The 26,767-nt window shown below is 42.1% G+C and overlaps 3 protein-coding genes across 3 annotated transcripts; all 3 read right to left on the reverse strand.

Annotated features, from left to right (window-relative positions):
* Nucleotides 1-1,773: 1,773 nt before the first annotated feature.
* Nucleotides 1,774-2,803, reverse strand: LOC144531099 (nucleoredoxin-like protein 1). The gene is made up of 3 exons (XM_078271037.1): nucleotides 2,568-2,803; nucleotides 2,370-2,459; nucleotides 1,774-2,149 (listed from the first exon to the last, which is right to left on the reverse strand). The coding sequence occupies exons 1-3, from the start codon at nucleotides 2,801-2,803 to the stop codon at nucleotides 1,774-1,776; spliced, it is 702 nt and encodes a 233-aa protein (XP_078127163.1).
* Nucleotides 2,804-5,730: 2,927 nt separating this feature from the next.
* On the reverse strand, nucleotides 5,731-18,604 carry LOC144535719 (procollagen galactosyltransferase 1-like). The gene is made up of 12 exons (XM_078278328.1): nucleotides 18,122-18,604; nucleotides 15,821-15,931; nucleotides 15,614-15,731; nucleotides 15,008-15,142; nucleotides 12,246-12,450; nucleotides 11,290-11,409; nucleotides 10,308-10,384; nucleotides 10,110-10,216; nucleotides 9,523-9,655; nucleotides 8,197-8,324; nucleotides 7,305-7,511; nucleotides 5,731-7,181 (listed from the first exon to the last, which is right to left on the reverse strand). The coding sequence occupies exons 1-12, from the start codon at nucleotides 18,337-18,339 to the stop codon at nucleotides 6,911-6,913; spliced, it is 1,830 nt and encodes a 609-aa protein (XP_078134454.1). The 5' UTR covers nucleotides 18,340-18,604; the 3' UTR covers nucleotides 5,731-6,910.
* Nucleotides 18,605-18,975: 371 nt separating this feature from the next.
* LOC144529477 (protein Niban 1-like) lies at nucleotides 18,976-22,719 on the reverse strand. Its single transcript, XM_078268607.1, has 6 exons — nucleotides 22,598-22,719; nucleotides 22,304-22,465; nucleotides 22,076-22,191; nucleotides 21,204-21,308; nucleotides 20,894-21,056; nucleotides 18,976-20,500 (listed from the first exon to the last, which is right to left on the reverse strand). Exons 1-6 carry the CDS (start codon nucleotides 22,614-22,616, stop codon nucleotides 20,232-20,234), a joined length of 834 nt encoding a protein of 277 aa, XP_078124733.1. The 5' UTR covers nucleotides 22,617-22,719; the 3' UTR covers nucleotides 18,976-20,231.
* Nucleotides 22,720-26,767: the final 4,048 nt, after the last annotated feature.

The raw sequence follows: 26,767 nt of genomic DNA on the forward strand, positions 1-26,767 counted from the left end.
ACTGTTAACTTGCGCTAGCCTAGCACCAGCGAACTCTGCAACTGGAAGGACCGGATGAAAAGTGTTGAAAACGGTCTCCACTGATAAATAACACACTGGTTAACTTGGAAATTAGGTCCTATGTCCAAAATTCTGAACCACCCCTTTAAGCCAAAAGAGGGGGGCTGTAAATCGGGAAGAGAGGGCCGTGAGTTAGCAGTGTGTATAGCGATTGTTGCCAGAATTCTAAGCCAATAAAGTGTGTATTTCAGTCGGGTGGAAAAGGACGGCAAGGTAGTGGTATTTTTAGCGGTTCCTACCGTAATTCTAAGCCAAGGAAGTGTGTCTGTCCATTGGCCGGAGAAGATGGCGAGGCTGTGGGGGTTTTAGCGGTTCCTACCGTAATTCTAAGCCAAGGAAGTGTGTCTGTCCTGCGGGTGGAGAGGACAGCGAGGTTGTGTTTTTTTTAGCGGTTCCTCTCGTAATTCTAAGCCGAGAAAGTGTGTCTGTCAGTTGGGTACAGAGCTCCGAGTGAGCACGGGCTTCTATGACTGTCAATATAGCCAGAATCTAACGTTAGCTACTCCGCTGTGCTGTGAAGTAATGTCTGGCTATGTGAGACAAGCGTCTAACACATTATTTGGTCTCAGCCTGGCAACCTCCGTGAACTTCGAGTCTGGGGAGTAGGGAGCGGGGGAGACGACACTCTCCAGTATTTTGAATTTGGACTGCAGTAACTATTTTAAACACTATCTTTCAGTATTACATATTGCACCTTTAAAGCTGTTTAATGTTGTTGTTTTTTTTGGCCACTTGGGGGCATAAAAACTCCACAAAAAGCTGAAAAACACACAGCCATAACATATTAACACCATGTATTAGCAAACCTTTTTTTTTACACATCCAGCAGACATGAAGCAACATTAACATTCATTTGAAATTGTGTTTATGGCCACCTGATAAACGTAAATAAATATTCACAGTCCTTTTAGCTCTGGTTTGGTCTCATGACAACTCATGAGAAAAAAATATGTGGGTCTCTAGCTGCAATATGTTTGACTTTCTTCACTAACTTTTAATATTGTCTGCCATTTGTTGCTGGGCAGGTAATGTACAGATGCTGCTTAAAATGGAGTGGATGTGACCTGAATTACTTGGCAGAAACAATGCACTAAAAATGTTGAAAAAAACTGAGTTGGGTTTATTACCAAGAGTAACCCCTTCCTCACTACACGTAATCATTTGATCCACTGTTAATACACAAATATTGATTTGAGGAGCATTAAACTGGGATTCGGGGGCTCATTCGGGGGAAATTATTTTAGAAATGTAGGATACTGCACATGTATATGTATATTGCTCTGATGACTGAAATATTAATTATCATATTTAGTTAACTTTAGTCTTTAACTGACAAAGTAATAAGCCTGGACTGGATAATAGTTTGGAAATAAAAAGTAAGCAGGCTCCATTAAAATATATAATGGTTATCAGTAGTAACAGTAGTAGTAGTAGCATATTTATAGCATATTAGAGCAACTCAATCTTATTTCATTCCTTTCAAAGTTTTGTGTGATCTGTGCAGAGAGGCACAGTAGCTTCTACATACCGGGAGGAGCTCTTTTCAGTGGGCTTTTTTAAATTTTAAATTTTACTGCAAATCCCATTGCCAAGTGTTTCTTAGAGAGCCTCTGAAGAGGCTGCAGTGTCAGTGACAAAGGATTAAGTATTTACGAGGCTTGACTTGAAGACAACCAACACAAAAGACTGTGTTTTTTCTTTGATTCTTTCTCTTCATCGTTTCCTCCCTGTTACTTTATCTCCGTCTTTTCTCTTTCTATCGAACGTTCCATCTTTCTCCTCCTCCTCTTGACTTTCATCTTTGCCCTTCCCCAATGAATTCCACCATCTCTTTTTCCTCTTGTCGTCCTGTGTCTTATACTTGAGTCTCCTCACGGGGTCAGTGGCACTACGCATATTTAGGTTTTGAAACTCCTCATTGAGCATGAAGCTCCTCTCAATGAGCTCTGCTGATTCCTGCCAGTTACGGAAACAGTCACAACCGAAACGACAGATGTCCTGCACAGCATTTGGAGAGAGGATGGAGCCATCAGGACGAATGACCACAACTGTTGGCACATCCTTCACCTTAAACTTGGCCTGCAGTTCTCTGACAAACATAAACACACACACGCACACACACACACACACACACACACACACACACACACACACACACACACACACGGGTAAGGCAATGCACACTATTCATTTATAATAATGAAATGTCATAATTTTACTTTGGAAACATACACTCTAACAGGTTAGACATACAAATATATTTACAAAAACATTCAAACTACACAGCATCTCTTCTTCTCTCCACCTACTTCCTGTATGGATCCTCAAAGGCCAAAAACAAAACCTTTTTGTGCAGCTCTTTGAGGACTCTCTCCTGTTGTGCCTCTGATTGGTCCAAGCTAGAGAGGAGAAGAAAATGGAAATGTTATGTATGATAAAACAGTGAATGTGAGTTTGTGCATTAACATCAGTGCATCAAAGAGATAAAGAGAAGGAACGATAGAGACCTGATGTAGATGAGTGCGAGCAGTTTGGGGTATTCAATGTACGCTGGATCTTTCAGTCTCTTAAAAAAGTCATTCAGAACAGGCAGGAACTCCTGGCACTTGACACACTCCGCAGATGCAAAGAACAGCAATAGGATGCGGTTTTCGATAATCCCAATGATCTCTCGCTCCGTGTTGAGTTCATCCTGGTCCCAGTTGTTCTCCACCAGAACTCGGTCTAGGAACAGGTCCACCATGATGAAAGAAGGGATAAAAAGGTCCTCTGTGGAGAAGGGTGGAATACAGATGTGTATATTTGTGCTACAATGTACGTGTGTGATCTTTATCTTTATGCTTAGTGCAGTTCATTGCCTGCATCCTTGCCAACGGCACCCAGGGATAAAGCTACTCTTACACTGGTGAATATCATTAAAATGCCATCTGAGATTTTCAGTGCAACCACAGGAGTTTAACTTTACAGTAATTTGTGATTTCCCAGAATGACTTTCAACATCCCACAGATGTTTGGGAAGAGCAGTAGCAACAGCCCTATAGCAGAAAGAGAATTGATTTTCTTTCTTTTTAAGATTGTGAAAACACACATTGCGGCTGAATTGCATTATGGTCTAATAGCCCTTGAAAACCTAGTTTAATTCAATATTCAATATTCATATTCATGACTGAATAAGACAATAATCAAAGTTTGAGAAAAAATGCTGTTACTTATTAAGAGTTTACCATAAAATAACTCTAACCCACTCACTGAAATCTGGACACTAGTACATTTGATCAACAGACTGTGCAGACTGTTATTACCTTTTGATGTGTTTTAATTGTCCTATTGTGTGTTTATGTACCAAGGACTCCTCTACCCAGTACTGAGTGGATTACCCTGGTGACATTTTTTGTATTGTTATCTACAGCAATAGGCCAATTTACCTAATTGAGCTCACTGATCAACTGACACTGACATCTAGTCTATAAGCTACAATAGTTTGTTGCTTTTTAGATTAAAGTCATCTAAATACAACATGACAGCCCAGCCAGGATGACCTGGCCAGGATGAATCAGCCATTTATGGGATGGTGTTTTCTAAAAGCAGACTTTATGGCTCAGAACAAAAAAAACATAAGAAATACACTTCATATGTAGAAATAAAGTTCAGGCCTAACTTCTCAGAAGTGTGCTTTATCTGTCTCGGCCAGCCTGTATTTCACCGTCGCAGAAGTTGCTGCAGGCTGTGAATTGACAGCGATAACCTCACAAATTAGATTTGGCTCTGTGGCTCTGAGCTGTGCCAGATCTATTTGAGACTACAATTCTGGACTGTAACTTCCAAGGCTGATGTAGGAAAAATATGTTTGAAATTGAGCAGCATTGCACCTTACCTGGAAAAAAGGAGGATTTACTGGGAGACTCTGAAAGGTTAGAGCTTAAATCCTACATTTGGAAAAGTTATTTCACAATAATCCAGTTCACTTTTTGGAGCTGATCGATCGTACCTGATATATACTAGCGACACTGCCTTGTTTTGTTAGTTGCGGATTGAATAGGCCATCAATCTTTGTACGTGCTGTGGCAGCTGCATATGCCACAAGTAATTTACCTCACCTTGAAATTCCTTGACTCCTACAAGGAAAGAAATATATCCAGTTCTTTATCTCTTTCAAGCCATTATGTTGTTCCTTTGATTTGTTTTCTTTCTTCCTTTAAATCCTGTGACGTTTGCTATGTCAGTGGCACCTTTCACTGCCTCTTCACCCCTCTTTCTGCAATTTCTTTACCCTGCACTCTGTGGACAACTAAGGGAGATTACAGATAGCTGGAGGTGTGGCAGTGCTGTAATTCAGGGGCAGAGGTTGCTCCTGTGTGTTTGTCTACTGTGGGCCCTAAAACTCCAGCTCAACAGTAGCAATCTTATTACTTAAAGCGAAGAAGGGAGGGTGGAAAGGAAGGATTGGATTGGACAAATTGGATTGCAAAGTGAGGACTGGAATGTAGGTTAAATAGGGGGGGGAAAAGACAGAGAGGAAACAAAGAAAAAAAACTTGCTCCAACCAAACACTGCTGTAGTAGTCTTGGTAATTACTGATGTCACTGTTTCCCCCCTCAGGGCATTATAATGATTCTTTTGCATCCTGTTATCTGATTTGACAGCCAGGATGCAAAGCTTCAAAGAAATGAACTGAGAAAGTCGATAGCTTGAGTCAAGCCTGATTCTAGTAAACCCCAGCAGGTCCTACTGTAGAAAAGTGACTATTGATCTGCAGAGGCACTTGCAGAAAATACCTGGGTTAATCTCAGAGAGGGGTGAGGTAAATATAGAGGTGGGGGGAGAAAGAGCTCTAATAGGATTAGTCTGAGTCGCACAGACGTGTGCCACTGCAGTAAACCCAAACATGCTGTGGACACGTGAGCAAACACACAACCCACGCTAAAGACTGTTGGATGGATGGTGATTGAATTTGTTGACATTCATGTTCTCCTCTGGATGAAATGTAATAACATTGGTGATCTTTCATCTAGCACTATTACTAGGTTAAAATTTGTCCAACACTTAGGTGCGACATTGTACGATAGTTGATGGTAAATAATACCAGCTAAACATCGGCATGTTCTGCGAACATGTTAGCATGCTGAGTTGGCATTAAGCTTAAAGCACAGCATCACAGAGACACAAGTATAGCTTTAGACTTCTGTAAGTCCTGAGGGACATACATTGGCACAAATATGTATATTTCCAAAATGACTATACAGTCCATTCAATAAACATACACACGTTTTTAATAGTCATTTTAAGTATAAAGTATTTAAAATGTCTTACTCATGCAATATTCTTTCTAGTTCCGTCTCATTCAATGACAAAATCTTTGTGTTGGATGCAAATAGCATGAAACTGTATAACTCAGTAGCAGGGTTACAACACAGTGGGGAGGAGGAGTAATGGAGGCCTGCTGCAGCCCAAACTAACCACTATGTACTGGCAGGGCAGGCAAACACCAGCAGGCACTAATTAAAAGAAACATCTCAATTGGGACTTTCATGTTTGTGCTGAAATAAGGGTTGTGCCAAAAAAAAGCAGTGCAGTGTATTTTGATGTTTTTAAAGAAATAAACCCACTATGGACTCGATGCTCGGGTATATACCCTTATAGTCCAAACTAAATTCAGATCAACCCAACCAATCATTATAAAAGTTTTTTTATTCATTCTTTGGTTTAAAAAAGACACTTTGTAACCACAGAGGAGACAAAACATGAATAGTTACTAAAACAAAATATTATATTAAATGGATCTGTACTCATTTGATTTTCTGATCTTCAACAAACAAAATGCAACAAAAGTTGCAAGTTTGGATTAAAACTGCAATATGAACTGAGGGGAAAACAATAAAACACTAAACCAATACATGGCCGCTGTCAAAGTATAAAAAGGTTTGACGGCAGATAAAAGAAAATGCTGATACATTCCCCATATATAAGGTTAATAAGTAACAACCTTATAAAACCTACTTAAATAACACACAGGCTAAACTAGACAGCAAGGTGTTAAGAGTCACAAGAAGAAGAAGACAGTGGTTCCCAGTTCTACCAGTAGACATATGATCTCAATGATGATATGAACTGGTGATTAGGGGTTGCAAGTAGACATTGCTTCTTTTTAAGGGGTCAAAAGCCAAACAGGTTGGGAACCACTGAGAGTATAACACTGTATAGAAAAGGCAACATTTGGTTTCTGCTTTGAGAGCTTAGTATAAAAAAAATAAGTAACATTATCCTTTTATATTTTAGACTCTAAAATATAAAAAGGATAATGTTACTTATTTTTTTGTCTCTAAAATTTAGAGGATCCTATTTCAAACCCAGAGCATACCTTCATGTGTAATTAGGGGATGTGAAGTTCAAATGTGACTAGATGTCATTTAGAGACATGTTAGAATGGTGCTAAATACTGCATTTTCTTCCAATTATGTATTCATTTTTAATTTTCTCTGGAGGAATTTATATATAATGTGGTATGTATGGTGATAAATCTGGGCAAAATATTTAAAACATGGAACCAGACTGGTGTCAAAGGATGGGCGTTGGATGCAATAAATAAAAGCTGCTAGCTGACTCTTCAAAAGTTAACTCTACATCTACGCCTCATCTCTTAAGAGAAAGATCAAAGAGTGGAGAGAGAAATGTACATTTGTCCCTCACCGTCCCTGTATCCATCTACTCTGCTATTTCTCTCTCTTCACCCACATTCTGTTATATTCTTATCCATTTCCTCCACTATCGCAGCTGTGTTCTATCTCCCTCATTATTATCTCTGTTTGCAAGAGTTCTCTCAATGTCTCCTCCTCACGTCCTCTCTTCTTCATCACAGCTCGTCCCGTGCGCTCCAGTTCTCCAGTTCAGACTGCAGTACGTCAGAGTTCTGGGCCTCAAAGCTCAGCTCCCCTTGCTCCTGAGTTTTCCTCGACTTGGCTCGGTCCCAGTCGGTTTTGACAGTCTCGTTGTCCCACACAACCGATGTTTCCGTGTCACTGATGTAGCCCTGGTCTCCTGTGTAATGGGTCGGATACACCAGAAGCGGCTCGGCAGAAAACGCGCGCAGGTCCCGACTCTCAAAGTGGTCCATGTACTCTGAACTGATGAGTGAGAGGAGCGGGGACGGGATTAGATTGACCATAGCGCCACAGGGCAAAAATCAAAAAGAAGAGACAGATAAAAGGAACAGAAAGAAGATGAAGGGACGGATGGGTTACACTCACACTGGATGTTTGTTGTACATGACAGGGAGGAACTCATCGACCGGTAGCAACTTGGTGAGAGGTTCGGCCCCGAGGAGCTTCTGGGCTCCTTGTAATGACAACATGTAGCCGAGTGTCCAGTAGGAGTAGTCTGCCTCCACCAGATTGTGGATGTTTGGTACAGACTTCTCTTGGTGGTCCACCTGCATCCGCTTCCGCCCGATGTAACTGTATTTCGTATTTAAGATAAAAGAGACAAGAAATATCAAGAGCACTAAACTTTAAAAAATAATTTAAACAGAATTGATGCAGTCAGTGGATGAGCAAAGCACTGCACTTTGCCATTGATGCTGAATTTATCCAAAATGTACCTAAAATCCTGAACTGATTTAAACTGTTGAACGTATGATAACGTATATAATCATCATACAATCATCTTTAGCCTCAAAAATACCAGGATGTTCTACCGCATCCAGTCAGATTTTGCAGTATGCAAGCCAGCATTCTTTTCTGGCTAACCACAATCCTTTGTGCAGCATACTGTATATGAGCAAAATTCAAGGCGCATTGTTATGAAGAAGTAGTATGTCCCAATTGTATGCATACTGCATGCAACAGTACATACTCTGTCAGGGCAGCTATAGTGCTTACTAAAAGTAAAAAAAAAAAAAAATGGGACCTGGAATGCAGCCTTTGTGCATGTCTATGCAGAAAATGATAGGGGTTTGCTATTCTGAATGTGAAAATGCTGGAGCGGCTCAGTAGCGTGATGCTAAGAGGCATAATTCCCGTAAGTGTTTTCAGCATGTGATCAGTGGTGTCTCAGATATCATGTGTGACAGATGGACGGATTTCACTGAAGGGGAGCACGATAATCCTCTCTGTTTACTACATCATGTTGTACGTCACTCACATGAGATCCCAGTCCAGCTTGTGTATCGTCACCTCCTGCAGCAGCGTCTGGAGACGCCGCTTGAAGAACACCTCGAAGCGGAGGTCGTCCTCGATGACCAGGGAGGTCTGCAGACCACGATCTACTATCTGCGCACACGCAGAAACACATATACATACATACATAAATTGTAGTGCATTACAGTGCTGCTGAGATGATGGTGAGCTGGCAAAAGCATTAGTGTGATGGAAAAGTTTCCTAAATCCTTAAGTGGTATCCTGGAGTCCTTTGTTCAAAAATATAACATATACTCTTAAATTAAAAGTATATACTAGGGCTGTCAAAATGAACGCGATAATAAAGAGTTAACGCTAATTCCTTTTAACGCCACACATTTCTTAAACGCGCGATTAACGCACGCACGTTCTGTGATTTCGCTCCGTAGTTTGAGAAATCAGGAAGCTGCAGCAGTAACATTGTGTTGCCAACTTGGCGAATTCTTGGTAGATTTAGTGACTTTTCAGACCCTCTTAGTGACGTACTGTATACATCTATATATAATCTAATCTATATAAATAAATATATTTATAGTTTAATTCATTCTCATGCATGCAGTCCACAGATACCAGGTTAAACATTTAACAGCACTGCTCTCTCCCCCTCTGTCCTTTTGCAAAGCAGTACTGTGCAGACAGTCAGTAGGTGTGTGTGTGTGTGTGTGTGTGTGTGTGTGTGTGTGTGTGTGTGTGTGTGTGTGTGTGTGTGTGTGTGTGTGTGTGTGTGTGTGTGTGTGTGGAGGGAGGGGGGCTGCCTGCAGCAGCGACGAGATGGTGGAACGGGAGCGGGTCTTATAATACATCCATGAACAGGAGTGGATGGCTAGCAGAAACAAAGATCCTTGAGCAGAAATGGATAAATAAAAGGGTCTTTGAGTTGAAAGCCCTTCCAGATGGTTCTCTCCACAAAACTAAAGTTAATTGCATGTACTGCCGATGTGAATTGAGTTACCAACGGAGTAGTCAAGTCTCAAATACCACGTGAGCACTAAAAACTTGAAAAAAATATCCCTTTTAAAGTAAATTTAGAACAGATTCAAAAATGTGCAATTAGTTTGCGCTTAATCGCTAGTTAGGACACGCATGCGATTAATCAGCATTAAACATTTTAATCAATTGAAAGCCCTAGTATATATGTATTCTTTGTAAAAAAAAAAAGTTTCTGCAGTATCAAATATTTAATCAAGCTCATGACTCTCACCGAGCTGCCTCCCCTCACACAAAGTGAGTTACTGTGTTTTTCGGTAATAAACGTTATCTACCATGCACAGGTAGTATCCAAGCGTCTCACCTCCTTCCAGATGTTGTAATGAGAGAGGAAACAACCCAGTTCACCTTTGGTGAGAGGCCGACCATGATAAGGGTCTTTGTAACCCGGCAGCATCTTAATCCTCATAGACTCTATGTCAGTCTTGTTCAGAGCTCTGAGTGAAAGAGAAAGGATAAACAAAGAGATTAGAAAAAATAAATTTGTGAGTGTGTGAGTGTGTGTGTGTGTGTGTGTGTGTGTGTGTGTGTGTGTGTGTGTGTGAGAGAATAGGATTTTAACATAAGGCATGCACGTGTTGCAAGGTTTTTCTATTCATTCTTACCATTTTATATTAAGATGATAGAAAGCCCAATCAAATATGTAAAACATGACGTTACCTACTGACTGGGTAGCCTACACAGAGATTAGGGTAATATTTTTATACTTTACTCACAGATGAGCTAAAGCTATGTGGTTCAGAGAAAATGTAACTGACAGCATGCACCCACTACCTTTCACCTGATTGTTTGTCTCTGCTCAGCCTCCCTACATCAATCTACACCGCATGTTGCAGAGGCACAAATCAAGAAGACACAGGCAGTGGGGGAGGAAGAAGATGAGAAACGTACTTGCCATCCACAGCGGCAACAACCTTACAGCTGAGCTGCTGCTCATACAGAGTTCTTAGCATTCGCTCGCGACGGTCAGATCTCCGCACCAGATTTATCATAAACACCTGGGTGCACACAAATGCAAAACCTCACACACATGCGTAGGGTAGTTTATTGTGCGTGTTCCTGTGTGTGTATGCGATTGAGTGTTTGTACCTCATCAAAGCCCATCTTGTTAGGCTGCTTGGGAGGAAGAGACAGGAAGCTGGAGGGCTCCAGTGGAGGATTTTTCACTTTCAAAGAAAAAAACGAGGGGAAGGTTACAAAGAGAATGTGTAATGTGGTGGAACAGTGGTTCCCAAAATGTGGTTCAGGGATACACAGGGGTCTTCAGGAGATTTCCAAAATGAACCACTTAATTTGCATGCTAGAAATTTAGCAAGATGAGTATGTAAAGAGGACTATTATAATACTAATACTAATATTATCAGTATTCATTATGTAGGTTTCACGGCCCATCCTACTGGTGTTTCCTCACCTACAATGCATGTAGTAATGCTGCACAAAGACTATAGTACACAGTAGTATAATGTTGTGACAAAGTGATATTAAACAAAAGACAATTTCAGTAGGAACCTAACTTAACTCTAATAACATGGAATCTATTTTTGGAGTCTTTGGTAGGATTCCCTGAATTATAAGGCACACTCTGTTTCTTCTCCTGTTGTACTGCATGTCTCATCTGAACAGCTTTCCATGCTTAATTGCCAACTTCATAAACTAATCTTGCTAAAGATTTTAGCAAGATTTTTGTCATGTAAAAAAAGTGGACACTGTCCAATAGTTTTTAGGCATAGGCATACAGGATATTGTGTGCTATGGTAGAAGCTCAGAACTGTCCAACTAAATATAACTTTAGGCTACTTCCGAAAAACCTGTCTTGCATTTCCTTAAGGGGTAAATGCAAAACATGCAGACCACGACATTGCAAGTTAAAGATAAAAGTGGAGTAACAACAGATCAGTATATTCCAAACTAACAAACGTCCATTGTACAAAGAGACCTAATCAGGTGTAATCACAGCCTAGTGTCTGGGTAAGTGCTTAATCACAAGCAAACTCACAGCCTTTTGCTAAAACTGTGGCACACAAAGAAATCCTCCTGATCTTTGCGAGTGCTCTTTGACCTGTTGACTCACCCATGACCTCAAGCTGAGTATGCACGAAGCTCTCCGCCTCATCCTGTAGGGTGCCGTGGGAACGCATTGGAACTGGGAAAAAACCATAAGTCTCTTTGTTGCACACGTACATCTGCACACCTGAGAAGATATAAGTGAGGAAAAAAACCTTTATTTATCCAAGTAAGTCGATTGAGAACAATTTCTCATTTGCAACGACGACCTGTCACATTCACACAGTTCCACATTCATACCTGGAAGCTGCCCAGTACAACCACAGTCTGGCCACTGAAGCGGTTGGGGTTAAGGTCCTTGCTCAAGGGCACCTCAGTGGTGATAATGAGGGAGGGACAACAAGTGCTGCTCTTTCACTTTCCCCACCCAGACTTTATCCTGCCGGTCTAGGGATTGAACGGCGACCTCCCGGTACCAAGCTCGCTTCTTTAACCTCTAGGCCACCACTGCTTTGTAACGTGTTTGTAACATGCTTATAAACACATATACACACACTGCTCCCAGTTGACCACATGGACAAAACACACTCACGCCAGGACTGATAAACCGTAGCCTGACGTCGTCATACTCAGATTCTAGTCAGAATATGAGTCTGGTACAGCTCTGGTTTGAGCATAGTTGCTCCACAACGGATCAAGTCCAGACCGAACTTCCTGACCTCAAATGTTGTGGGCGGGGCTAAGTTTGGCTGGCATCCAGGCTAGATAAACCGTGCAATAGAAATGTGACTGTGCAATACTGTAAATAGTATTAGTATTTTACTATTCTCTTATATTTATTTATTGTTTGTTTATCTACGTCTTGTACTTTTCCCCTATACCTTGCTGCTGCAACATTATGAATGTCCCCATTGTGGGATTAATAAAGGATTTTGAATCTTGAATCTTGAACACAAAACGTGTCAAGAAAGACATTAAGCAGCCCTCCAGATAACAAGTCTACCTCCGTTGCATTTGTCTCACCTGCCATGCGAGCTGAGTAGGCAAAGACGATGACATCATCCAGGGCCCAGCTGTACTCAGGGTGTGGTGGATAAAAAGCCAGCTGACGGGAGGCGTCTTTCTGTAGGTCCACTAGGTATGTGGAGTGGACCATCGGTACGGCAAAACAGCCAAGACGCTCCTGCTTACGGATAGGCATGTAGGCTGGTGTACGCTTGTAGTAACCCTGTAGTGAGTGCACACAGACGCTGTCAGGTTACTCTCAATTTTCTTGTGTCCAACTTGTTTCCCAAATTTGTCAGGTGAAGCTTGATCTGAGATATTGGACCGAGACTTGATTGAGAAAATTGTCTGCCGGAAGTCTACATCTTTGTGTCAGTCACAGGAAGAAGACATATCTAAAACTCCATACGTTACTAATAAATTACAAAAAACATTTTTGTTTTAATTGTGAAATGTGACTGAGAGAAAGTAATGCTGACTTATAAGAAAAGATACTGACAGACATTGGGTATTGCCTTTTGGCTACAGGCCCATTAACTGTCACTGAAAAATAATGTTCTTTGCAGGAATCTGAGAGGCAGGCTCTTGGTTGGATGGGTTTTATTTTGTGCTGGAGGACAGACCATGTCCATATGTCTGCTCTGATTTGAAAAGAAGCAAATCTGAGTACTGAAAGATATGTCTCAGCAGATCACAGACATAACCGTATCCGAGACTAACACATACAGTACGTTATGCCCGATACATCAGATGTGCAAGTTTGATTCTCTGTCTGCTCATTAACTTTTTACTAAACAAATATATTTTTTATTAAAATAGCTCTTCATAAGATATGAGGCATACATCAATTAAAGGACACTGGGGCCTATAGTTTTAGGTAAGTCTTATCAGCAGCACAAACAGGATTAGAAGTCAAACAGACTAAGTGGGTGGAACAAATTAAACATAATGAGCAGTGCGGGCTGTCTGTGCCCCAACCATATAATCTACTGATATCACAAACCTTTAGGCCCTGTTTACACGTACATGGTTATTTTGAAAAACTGAGACATTTCCCTTTGTTTGTGCCCTTCGTTTATACGCAAACGGAGAATTTGCCTCTGAAAACGAGTCTTTCTAAAACCTCCGGCCAGAGTGGAGATCTTTGAAATCTTCGTTTGCACGTTTGCATGTAAACTGAGACAAACGGAGGTTTAGGCAGCCGAGAGAGAGAAAGAGGAAGTAATTCGTTGCTGCTGTTGCTATTTTCGGGATTCTGATTGGCTAACAGGGGCTTGAGCTTCTCATTACACTGCCACCTACAGGTTTAGCATGCTCTTTACGGCATTGACGGCATATATACACGGCTAAAAACTGACAGCTGTGCACGATGTTATTTTTGAAAACAGAGAGGTTGAAATGTCCGTTTATGAAAATAGCCGGCCACGTGTAAACGCAGCATCATTTACCTATATTTACCAGAGCATTCAGCTCCTCCTTGACTTATTTACACAAATTGAATTTCCTCATGCATAAGAAAAAATAATCAAGTGTAAAATCCCATCTAGATCATAGACTGGAGGACTGCATGAAAAAGTGACATTTTATTCACGATCAGTAACCAATAGAGTTATTAGCAGACTTTGTCTGGATTGCATTATTCCAAGAGGTTTTTTATAGAGACATTATGAAGAGGCTACATTTGATGAATAATTTATGTTGGGTCAGTCTGTGTGTTAGAGCAAAAGAGGATGCTGGTGGAAACTGATGTGTTGCAATGTAACTGTGTAAATACAAAAGAAAACGCTGTACTACAGTAACAAGCAGTTCATAATTCCAACCCCATGCATAATGGTTTTATAAGGTCTTAGAAAAGTAACTAGTTGGAGGTGGTAACTTTAAAGTTTAGTTAATTTTAGACATATAAGACACCAGTTACCAACAGCCGTTTTTGCATTCAATGATCTTCTCACATTTATCTTACTGTTCTACAAGCTGGTCCCAGGCAGGTGGGACTACGCTAAAACCCTTATGTACCCTTTACAAACAAGCAAGTTCTTGACAAAAAACCAAGAAATTACCATCACTGCACCATCATAAAATAACACAATCTATTAACCTTTGACAGTTTTCTCTGTTTTGCAGACATGTGCCTGATGTATAAATTGACCCATGATCTTGCACCACCACCACTCAAGCAATGTGTGTCATTTTGCAGAGATAATGTAAGGGTCTCTAGGGCTTCTGTAAGAGCTGACTGTTACTCTCAATTTAGGAAGACTACATTTGGTCAATCAGCTTTTTCATTTACAGCAGTAGAAAAGTGGAACTTAATTCCACTTCACATTAGAGATTGTGCAAGTCTCAGCAGTTTTAAAATGTCCTTAAAGACTTGGCTGAAGGCGAAACAACTATGTGATCATTGATCTTTCTATAACATGGAATTTATATAGTTTTGTATACTGGTTTATACGTAATGTAATGCTTGTTATAAGTTGTTAAGTTTGTTGTTTTGATAGTATTGTCTGTAGTGTCTATATTGTCCTTTTATCTCCCTTGCCCAAGGACCACAGACGTAAATTAGCTGTATAGCTAACTCTGGTACAGGCCTTGAACTGTGCATGGTCCCTGACAAATACACTAATAACTAAACAGACAGACAGACAAATAGATAGATACTCTATACACAGTAACTTAAATAAAATGTGGGGTTTTTATACTGCGAGATAGACATAGTGCAAGTATATATTATACAGGTGTTACAAGTCGTTAACCATATAAAAACAAAACATCTGCAGTACCTGTGAAGTCATCCCGCACCAGAAGTTAGAGTATGCGGCTCTGGACTCCAGCATTGGCGCTACAATAGTCTTGTTTTCACTCATCAGTTTCCACAACGTGTCCGTATTTGTGAGCAGGTTGTCACAGTCAGCCACCTGCAGACGGAAGAGAAGGGCACCGTATTGACAATAACCACACACAAACATGCAAGCACAGACAAAATGTCACCCTCTGTCACTCAATGATTGATTGAGCCAGAGCAACATGGTTCGATCACAGAGTAGTACTGTGAGCATCCTAACACATTTTAACTCACAGCCCAGAATTTAAACAAGCCTTACCAAGAGACTGTCCTTGTATTTGCAGAAGGATGTTCTGTACTCTGATGTGTTTAGAACAACTGCTGTTCAATAGGGGTGGGGGAAAATAACTATTCATTGGTCATAGATTTAATCTCCTCAATGTTGTTCCTTTTCTTTTCTATGTAAAAGACCTTTGCTTTCTCATCCACATACAGGTATTGTCAGGTGTAGACGATGTTTACCTCCGCACACAGAGTCATAGACATCACTGAGAGTACATAATAAGAGGGGGCTTATGAAGCTGTTAAGGGGATGTTAACATACCAGCAAGTAGTCGGCCCAGAGCTCACGGGCGGTCTCCAACGCTGCCTGGCGGAGCTTCATTACGTGTTCATAACGGAGATTATTCCAGTGCTTAGGCCCCACCTCGTCTTCAAAGGAACTGAGACATGCACAGACAGACCCATTAAGTAATGTACGTCTCACACACACACACACATACATACATACATACATACACACACACAGTACCTGGGTTCATCTTCAGGTCTCCACTCCACATAGTGATAGTCATTCTGCACCTTGACAAGCCAGTCTCTCAGGATGGCTGTGGTGTTATCTATGTTGTGATCTGTCGCCACCCTGTGGAGGAGAGGGAGGGAGAGAGAGAGAGAGAGAGAGGGGGAGGGAGGGAGAGAGAGAGAGAGAGAGAGAGAGAGAGAGAGCACCTTGAAGCACCTTGATCAGCAGTACCACCGACAGTGTAAGATATTTTTTTCAATGATCCAGTGTTAGGGCTAGATCTATGGATATGGATAAAATCTTGTGTCACTGTGTCGAATTTCATATTCCAACAATGATATAGTAAAGTCCATTATATTTTATTTATATAGCCCAATATCACTAATCATAAATTTGCCTTAAGGGGCTCATATCAGGGATGCACCGATCAGATACCGATCAGCCTTAAAGCTGCAATAAATGCATTTACATAGTCAATGTAACCATTTTCTAAACCATTTATATGAAAATATGATTACTGCAGCTTTGAGGAACATTGATTATCCAGCTCTACTTTGTCCATGTCTTGCTGTCATTAGAGCAGAGTTGCACATCACGAATGTCAGGAGTGGACAAAGACGATAACAGACAGACAATAGGGGCTGAAAAGGGGAGCAGCGGCATTCGTCTGCCGTCTGTGTTATCATAACAAATCTCAGTGTGTCAGGGAGGGGCAGAGACACAGAGAACGAGAGGGAAAGGGTAAGAGGTCAAAAAATGTGTAAATATGAGCGAAATTGATTTACTCCCATCCTCGTCATGTAGTGAGTGACAGTCGGCATGCTGCAGGTGTTAGTTTCCCAACTGTCTGTGGCGTTTTAACACAGCAGTGCCATCCCAGCACCTACATGTGACCGTCTTACCAATCCATCTTCCTCCTCTCTCTCTACCTTTCCCTCTCTGACTGCTGTAAAGTTTTGAATGAGCAGAGGTAGCGAATAATGTAAAAGGCTTATGGAGAGGATATATTTGGGATTGCTTACATGCCAGCAATAGAAACATGCCTAAAGGATAATAGAGACATAAAAGAAGGGCAGAGGGATACAAATTGAAGATTTATAGACTGATAATATCCATCCTGCATGTCTCTGAAGAACACACACACCGTCATTAGGCAGTCTGCATGCATGTGTCTATGTCGCCGCTTGCCAAATACTCCATCTTAACCTGTCAGTCTGATAACTGCAGGTATCGACAGGTGGCCAGCTAGCAGCTCAGTTTATGTATTTCACGCTGCATTTTAAAACCTTTTTATATCTGTTCTCCCACTGAGGGAAGAGATATGTTGTAGACCAAAGCAACGATGCAGAAAACTGAGCTCCGGCTTCCACATGGAGATAGTTAGACTCAGGCACAAAGGCTGAATTGGCTGGCTGGGATACAAGGAAAAAAAGCTCTCAACTTCTAGGCTGGTTTGTTTAAATATACACACGGGCACTTGAATCCCTCATTGTAGTTCCCACTGAAAAAGTTCCAATTCAACATTCACTCTCAGATGAGGCCCAGCACCACGTTGGATCAAACAATCAATTCATAGGAGTGAATGATGTTTAACTCTAATCCTAACTCACACAGTCCCATTAAACAAAACTCTGCCTGAGGCTATTTCAGAGAAATATAATCTAACCTGTCAGGTCTGAATGCTGATAAAAAAAATTTTTTTTATTAAATTAACTTCATCTTCAGAAGCAGATCTACTGGCACGGGATCAACATGACAAGAGGAAGTGAGCAGTGCTGGAGACAAGAATAATCTGGAAGGCTGGGGGCTGGGTGATGGAACAGGCTGAAGGAAGGTAAATCCTGCAGAGGTCAATAGTGGTTTTGTTCGAGTCTGCAAGATGAAGATGTGGAAGGGGAAGAGGGAGGGGAAATAAAATGTGAGGGTGGGGTGGAGGGGGAAAAACATAGGGGCGATGAGAGAGACGATCTGTGACTGAATGGAACTTTTCACGGGCACGAGTTTGCTGGCGCAACCCGAGCGGGGCCAAGTCCCTACAATACCGTGTACAGCCACGCTGCTCCAACTTTCACTCATTTCACCGCCGATTTGATTTGTTAAGTGTGGAGATAAAGCGCTCGTGGAGTTTTCTTGATTATAACACAGCGGCCCCACCTGGCCACAACTAACAAGCACACGCGCATGAGCTCACACTGACGTTGAATCACACTATGTCGTACTTAATTTCCAGTTTGATCATGTTAAAATACTTTTAAAAGTTTTGACATGTAATAAGCTTATTTTCAAGGGCGATGACACCATGACACTCACCACAGCGCAATGCGGTCCTTCGGGTAGTTGAGGCGCTCAATGGCTCCGAGGAACAGCGGCAGAGAGTGCGCCGAGTTGCGGCAGACCAGCGCGACGACGACCCGGGGAGCGAGGAGCGGAGACTCGGGGCTCCAGCGCTCCTCGGGGAAATATCCCCAGCTCGAGCCCGATAGGAGAACGAACAGCAGGGCAGACAGCAGTGAGGTGACCCGGGGCATGGCAGGGGAGAAAAAACTCACTGATAACGCGGCGTACAGAAGAGACAGATGATGTGGAAGCTGAGGGTTACGCTGTTGTGTTATGCCGACAGTGAAACCATGGCGGAGGAGCTGGCTAAATTAAAGGGCAGGTCTGGAATGGTTTAAGGGGAACTCGGTGTTCTCAAAAGACAGTCGAAGGCCCACATCGATGTGCCTTGTGTAAATTGTTAAACTAAATCATATAAACGGGTCCTGCCAGTATCCAGGTAAGGATGAGTTGTACGTTGTATAACTTCTTGTTTCCTACAAGCCCAATAAGACTGTTAGGCTTCCTCCCTCCGTCCTCCCCTTTAAGAACAGATCCAGCTGTAGGACGCTGAGAGAAAGCAACATGGGCGTGTCCTTGTGTTCAATGTACTGCAGGCACTCTGCTGCAGGCCATATAGCCTACCCCAGGCTGGAGGATCTTTTAAGTAACTCAGAAAGTGGTGATACTGGCCCCATACTTTACAGCAGTGGTTCTCAATCTATTTGGCTTGTGGAAGCAAAACTGTCTACTTATGACCCCTTGTGACAATAAGTGTAAGCAGTTCAACCAAATAATTATATTTTATTATTCTCAGATTGTTTAATATATGCAGGGTTTTAGAGGCCTTAAGAAGTAAAAAAAAAGTAAAAAAAATGCAGCTTTGCAACGTCATCTAGGTTAGATGTACGATTTACTCATATGAAATATAGCTATATCAAAGCTTTTCATACTTGATTTCGGAAATATCGATCACAATTCCCCAGGACTCAAAGTAAATTCTTCAAAATGCTTGTGTTGTCTGACCAACAGTCTCAAATCCAAATATGTTAATTTCTTTATGAGGTAAAGCAAAAGTATTAGATTATAAAAATAGTTGCTGAGTCATTTTCTGTCCCTTGACTTGATTAATCGTTTCACCTTTAATATAGGCTACTTAACTATAAAACACATACAGTAGCAGAAGTACAGAGAGGTTATCAGGTTTATGTTTTAATACAGGTATGTTCTCTTTTTTTCCTTGAACTTTGTAATTTAGGCTAATAAATGATAACTAATGGTTTAAAGCTGCAGTTGGTTACTTTGATAAAAATAGTTTTTGTCCTATTTGATCAAACTCTCACTATATGCTGACAGGAGCACATGAGACATAATCTGTGGAAAAAGTCATGTCCCTCTGCTTGCCTCCTCTTGGTGATCCTAATGGCATTTGCAAGAACAACAAACTAGAGCTGAGGAGTCTCTTGTCAATGATTGCTTGTGAACTACTATCAAACTGTCAAACTAGGCAGCATTGGTCAAATATAAATCAAGATTCTGTTACTGCATTTCTCACATCAAATGTTTTCAGAAAAAGATTTCAGTGTACTATACAATACTGTCGCCATGTTAAAAACAGTCAAGCCAAAACCAAGCCAGCCTGCCGGAGCAAACTTTAGTTTACAGCTAATTAGTAACTATGCAATGCACAGAATCTTGATTAACATTTGATCAGTGCTGGCTAGTTTTACAGTTTGATCAGAGTTGACAAGATGTCAGCACTGTGTTAGAGACTCCTCGGCTCTGATTGGTTGTTTTCCGATGTGGCAGAGGAACGTGATTTTTTTCACAGATTATCTGACTCATGTGGTACTGTCAGGACATAGTTACAGTTTGAGCAAATATGACAAAAAGTTATTTTTTATAAAAGTTTCCAACTGAACCTTTCAATGCCTGTCGATTAGGCTGAACCAATTTCAATATATGCTATAGCTGTCCAATTGGTCCCTTTCTATTTAAGTTATATCTTTGTTGTGAAAAATGCAAATAGAATACAGAGGACATGATCTACTACTACACTCTATGGTGTTCTTCCACAGTTCATTCATGGATCAATAAGATGGATTTATTCTTCTGCATCAAGCAGTGAGGGCGTGTGGTTTACAGAGTTTTCTGAGTCGGCCAAAGTGTCATCCCGGTCAGACACGGTGCTTGGTGTGAGTGTTTCAGATCCCAAGGTAGAGCCTTCAGGGGTTTGGCAGATGCTCTGCTGGCAGTCACCAGGAGGCAGCAGTTTGTGGTACACTGGCTCAGAGAAACTAGAGCTGGAGCTGCAGGGGTTCCTGGGACTGACAGGGAGAGGCACGAACTGCTGTGGCAGGGAGTGCCTCATCACTGCAGGAAAAAAAAAAAAAAAATCTTAAAATGTAGCAAACAAACGGCTCAAATTAAAAAGATTCAAAGTAACAAGACTGATGAGTTATGGTTTTTCAAATGGGGGGTGAACATTCAGTGCATAATCTAATCCAGCCAGTAACTAAAAGAAATCCCTCCTCACACACTGTACACCTGACTGGATGTAAGAGGTCAGGTTGTCTCTTAGGACGGAGTGGAAAGTCCAGCCTTGGGATGATCGTGTGTTGGAGGGAGTGTAACATCGGCTCACATATGTCCTCTTAGGTAAGAAGCAGTAAAAAGGATGAAGATGGAGAACACAGTCTCATTTGACATCCTCTGTCTTCACAGACACAAACACACACACACACACACACACACACACACACACACCTGTGATCGTGTGAGCAATGTGGTCCTGCAGCAGACTGGCCTGTTGCAGTCCTGCAGAGATCTGTTTCTCCATATCTGAACGATAAAGAGACAACTCCTCCTTCAGGGCCACCATGGCATTTTTTACCTGATGCTTTGCTGTCCTGTAGACCTCAGACAGCAGCTGACGGGCATGCATAAATATACATATACTCGAGGTTAAGAGAAAAACACGTGAGATGCATGTGTCCATTGGTTTCTACCTATTCATATGTATGTATGTTTAAGCCTAGATATATTGTATACATAATATTTGTCCTTTTTCACTCACTCTGATCCAGAATGTCCTCCTCCTGCTGTGATGTGCAATAATCCTGGAAAATACTTTCTCCTTGAGGTAGGACATCACGTCTTCCATAACCATGCTTACCAACACCTGGAGGGAAAAGAGAAACAGAAAAAGTAGAAAGATAAAAGATGGGAGATATTACAACAAGGCTCAGATGATAGAAGTGAAGGAAGAAAACAACAGTACACTTATACATGACATCATACAACACAAAAGGGTGAACATACCTTTTGGTTAAACATTAAAGGTCTCATATTGTAAAAAGGGAGATTTCCATGTCTTTTGTTGTATTATAAAGCAGGACGAGGTGCTAAATAAATACTGTGAAAGTATCAAAATGCTCTATCCACAGACAAATGCACACAGCCAATATTCATAAACTGTGCCTTTAAACGAGCAGTCAGGACTTTGGTACGGTTGTGATGTCACAACTACACATAATAATAATAAAATATAAAGGTAGGAAGTGCCGCTACGGTGCCGTTAGAGTCATACCCCGGCTGCAATGAAGGTGCAGAGACTGAAGACCCGGAAACGCTGACCAATCAGAGCAAACTGGGCCTTTTCGGTAGGGGGGCTTAAAGAGAAAGGCGCTACAACAGAGCGTTTCAGACAGGGTGAATACAGGTATATAGAGACGGAGAGCATGAGAAAAATAATTCATAACATTGAAGCATGTAATGCATGTTCTAATAGAAACCCCAAATACAAGTATGAACCTGAAAATTAGCATAATATGGGATCTTTAAGGCAAACAGAAACTAGCATAGTTTGAAATGGACAGATAAATGAGAGGAGGAGGATTTATGGAAGGCAAAGAGGTTTAGAGGACATCTTGTCCCCGTATTGCTCACCTCCTCCCAATCGCCCACTGGATATACCTCTGTTTGACAGTTTCCTCTGAGCTTCTTCAAAGAAGACACAGCATCTAGGAAAGCCCTAGATTCTGGTGAATCTTCACACCAGAGTGCTAACATACCATCAAGGGAAAGGATGAGAAAAGAATAACTTGACAAGAAGGCATCGAAGCGTGTTGAATTTTGTCTGGCTTATGATTGGGAACAGTAGAAGAAGAACTATACCAGAGCTCTGATGTTGTGTTGCAGCTCGCAGTATGTTCGCCCAACGTGTCTGTTCCCGGTGTGATCCAGTGGCCAGACACACTGGGGCACTGTAAGGGTGCTGCATGAAGACAGGAAATGCGGTGGGGCAATCCCAATACGCCAGTTTACCACCTGATTTACCTGAAGCATGCATGCACACATAAGCTCAGACATGAAGACACATTTAAGGGTTTGTTTGAATAAAATAGAACAATAACAATGTATACAGACTGCCTATAGACAGTAAATGGCAGCTGTAGTCTAAAAGCATACCTTTGATGTGTTGGCACATGTCAGCCACTAACTCACAATGGTCCTGTATGGAGGTGCAGATATGACAGTCAGAAAGCACCAACTCTGTCTTACACCCCCAACCACCTTCAAATACCTGGAGCATTCACACACACACACACACACACACACACACACACACACACACACAGATCAGTGTGCAGTAGAAGATGCAGATGTAGATCAGGGAGCACATGGCTCCTGGATTTCTGTCTGTACCTGTTTAGAATCACGACTCTCGACTGTAAAACTGTTGGTGACCAGTAGGTGGCGATGTGTCCAGATCCCATCCATGTATTGAGGCAAAGTACCCTCCAACACAAACCCACCATGTGCAACAACCTTCTGGAGCACAGAGTCAATTTGTTAAAAATCTCTAAAAATGTGATTAAAATATTACATAATTTAGATTTTCTCACAGGATGCTGAATCAGAGGGCGGCGTTCACTGGGCTCCATGTGTTTGTTTCTCATGTGGGTCAGAAGATTTGAGCTGAGATGACAATCGATAGAGAGGAGCCAATGTCTCCATGATGTCAGCAATATGCTCTGTTCATTCACAGAAGGAAAGACTAGATTTGAGCTATTTATTACCAAAATACAATTTTAAGTTTGGGCAAAACATTAAAGGAAGGTCCTGAATAAATGAGTGAATAAATGATGCCACCAAATTTAATGCCCTTTAAAGAATTTGGTGTTTGACAGCACTCTCCACCACAATGAATGTGGGTCACGCAATAGAGATCACTTCCGGGTCACGCAATTTTGCTTCAGTTCAGAAAATATCAAAATTGGATGAAACGCCCGTTATCCGTTTTTTCCATTTTTTCCATTTTTCATTTGAGCACAAAATCGGATATTGGAAAAAGGAGTCATCCATTTTTTCATTTGGGTTTTGGAAACGAATATTGAGAAAACAAGTCGTTTTATATTTCGAGTTTTATTTTGAAAAACGAATCACGAATGATACACGGATTGTGGGAATATGTGAAGTTTCCCATTTGTCACTTATCTGCATGTTACCTCAGTGACAGTTCACACACAGTTGATGTGGACGCCTGAGCAACAGGTATTGTATTCATTTGCTGATTGAATTGAACTTGTAGGTGTTTGGTAAATATCATTTGGCATTCTCTGCTATTGAGTATGAATGACAAAGGCCAGAAAGAGTGAGCTCAAAGGTGTACAAGTCACAAAGAGAGAGATAAGATTACTACATATTTTTGTAAGAAATAATAATTAATTTTTAAAGTTCCAAAACACTGACAGACTATTCCAAAACAACAACATTTTTGTAACATCTGTCAGTAATTGGGAGGCTAGATGAACATTTGGATATAGATTGGTCCAATAAACAGAACTCCCTGCTTCACATAACTGATTGTCAAAAAAAATGTTTACCCCCATTTCTAGGCTTACCTGAGATGTACCTGTGTTCTTTGAAGTTTAGGTGACATGTGACCTTCCCTCCCATTCTCTTTCATCAGTCTCTTTCCTCTTGTCTCTGTCCCGTTATCCTGTTGCAATTGTTTGTCCTCACCCTTTTGATCACTTTTTCTCCACCTCTTCTTTTACTAACACGTCATTTCATTGTGGTGGACTCAAAACTGATTTATGTTGACAGTCAATACTTGAGACAAACCTGGCATAACAACAACTAACGCCACCAATGCCCTCATATTCTTGTTGATGTGCAGCAATGTTAAACAATGGAATCAGGACAAGGAACTGTACTTCTGAATTGAAAAGAAATTATGAATATAGTCACATGTGTATTAACACTGGCTTAAGAAAAATTGAGGAATGGTGAAAGAGGAGACAGGGGATTTCTAGTATTTCATCCTCTCAACCCTTTGGACTCAAGCCACAAAATCTCAATCAGCTGTTGCAATCGAGCAAACTGATGACAGAGCTGTGGAGTTGAGAGGGAAAATCATGTGCTACAATGAAAGAACTACTTTTAAGAGCACTACAGTGAAGCTTTTAACTTCCCCAAACATAGCCATTGTCATTACCTTCACTGTCTCTAAAACTCTTTTCATGTCAGAGGAGGGAGAGAGATAACACTTAGGTGTCAGGATTATCGGAGCAGAGGAGGACAGCTGTGAGAGAGAGGGGACAGCAGACAGAGAGAAACATGAGAGCTCTTCAAAACCATCCATCTTCGTCCGCTTATCCGGTGGTGGGTCGCGGGGGTAGCAGCTCCAGCAGGGGACCCCAAACTTCCCTTTCCCGAGCCACATTAACCAGCTCCGACTGGGGGATCCCGAGGCATTCCCAGGCCAGGTTGGAGGGATATCCTTACCAGATGCCCAAACCACCTCAACTGGCTCCTTTCGACGCGAAGGAGCAGCGGCTCTACTCCAAGCTCCTCACGGATGACTGAGCTTCTCACCCTATCTCTAAGGGAGATGCCAATGGCCTCAGATTTAGGGGTGCTGATCCTCATCCTAGCCGCTTCACAGTGAGTGTTGAAGGTCACAGGCCGATGATGCCATCAGGACCACATCATCTGCAAAGAGCAGCGATGAGATCCCCAGCCCACCGAACTGCAACCCCTCCCCACCCCGTCTACGCCTTGATATCCTGTCCATAAATATTACAAACAGGATTGGTGACAAAGCGCAGCCCTGGCGGAGGCCAACCCTCACCTGAAACGAGCCCAATTACTGCCGAGAACCCGGACACAGCTCTCGCTTTGGTCGTACAGAGATTGGTGGCCCTGAGAAGAGACCCCCTCACCCCATACTCCCGCAGCACCTCCCACAGTATCTCCTGGGAGACCCGGTCATACGCCTTCTCCAAATCCACGAAACACATGTAGACCGGATGGGCATACTCCCAGGCTCCCTCCATGATCCCTCCATGATTCTGATCCAGAATCCACATTGTTCCTCTTCAATCTGAGGTTTGACTATCGGCCAAACCCTCCTTTCCAGCACCTTGGAGTAGACTTTACCAGGGAGGTTGAGAAGTGTGATACCCCTGTAATTGGCACACACCCTCTGGTCCCCCTTTTTGAAAAGGGGAACCACCACCCCGGTCTGCCACTCCTTTGGCACTGTCCCAGACTTCCACGCAATGTTGAAGAGGCGTGTCAACCAAGACAGCCCCTCCACACCCAGAGCCTTGAGCATTTCTGGATGGATCTCATCAATCCCAGGGGCTTTGCCACTGTGGAGTTGTTTGACTACATCAGTGACTTCCACCTGGGAAATTGACAACAATCCCACATCATCCTCCAGCTCTGCCTCTAACATAGACGCCGTATTAGTCGGATTCAGGAGTTCCTCAAAGTGCTCCTTCCACCGCCCTATTACCTCCTCAGTTGAGGTCAACAGTGTCCCATCCTTACTGTACACAGCTTGGATGGTTCCCCGCTTCCCCCTCCTGAGGTGGCGAACGGTTTTCCAGAAGCATCTTGGTGCCGACTGAAAGTCCTTCTCCATGTCTTCTCCAAACTTCTCCCACACTTCAGTCGGACAGCTTCCCTGACCACCGGTGTCCACCACGGTGTTCGTGGGTTACCGCCCCTTGAGGCACCTAAGACCCTAAGACCACAGCTCTTCGCCGCAGCTTCAGCAATGGAAACTTTGAACATTGTCCACTCGGGTTCAATGCCCCCAGCCTCCACAGGGATGCACGAAAAGCTCCGCCGGAGGTGTGAGTTGAAAGTCTGTTGGACAGGGGCCTCCTCCAGACGTTCCCAATTTACCCGCACTACCCGTTTGGGTTTACCAGATCTGTCCAGAGTCTTCCCCCACCCCCTGACCCAACTCACCACCAGATGGTGATCGGTTGACAGCTCTGCCCCTCTCTTCACCCGAGTGTCCAAACATACGGCATCAGATCAGATGAAACAATTATAAAATCGATCATTGACCTTTGGCCTAGGATGCTCTGGTACCAAGTACACTTATGAGCATCCCTATGTTCGAACATGGTGTTCGTTATAGACAATCCATGACTAGGTTGACATGGCATCACAGTAATATCACTGTTAGTCTTTCTACTAATCTGTTACACATTTTTGTGTGAGACAGCAAAGGTTGAGACACTAAATGTGTTGATAGTAACACATTTACAGGAGTGTATTCACAAAGCCACATATAGACCATGTACCACCTTGAGAATAAACAGATACGCTTTCATT

This window comes from Sander vitreus, chromosome 2 (genome assembly GCF_031162955.1).
Source record: "Sander vitreus isolate 19-12246 chromosome 2, sanVit1, whole genome shotgun sequence".
Classification (NCBI taxonomy): domain Eukaryota; kingdom Metazoa; phylum Chordata; class Actinopteri; order Perciformes; family Percidae; genus Sander; species Sander vitreus.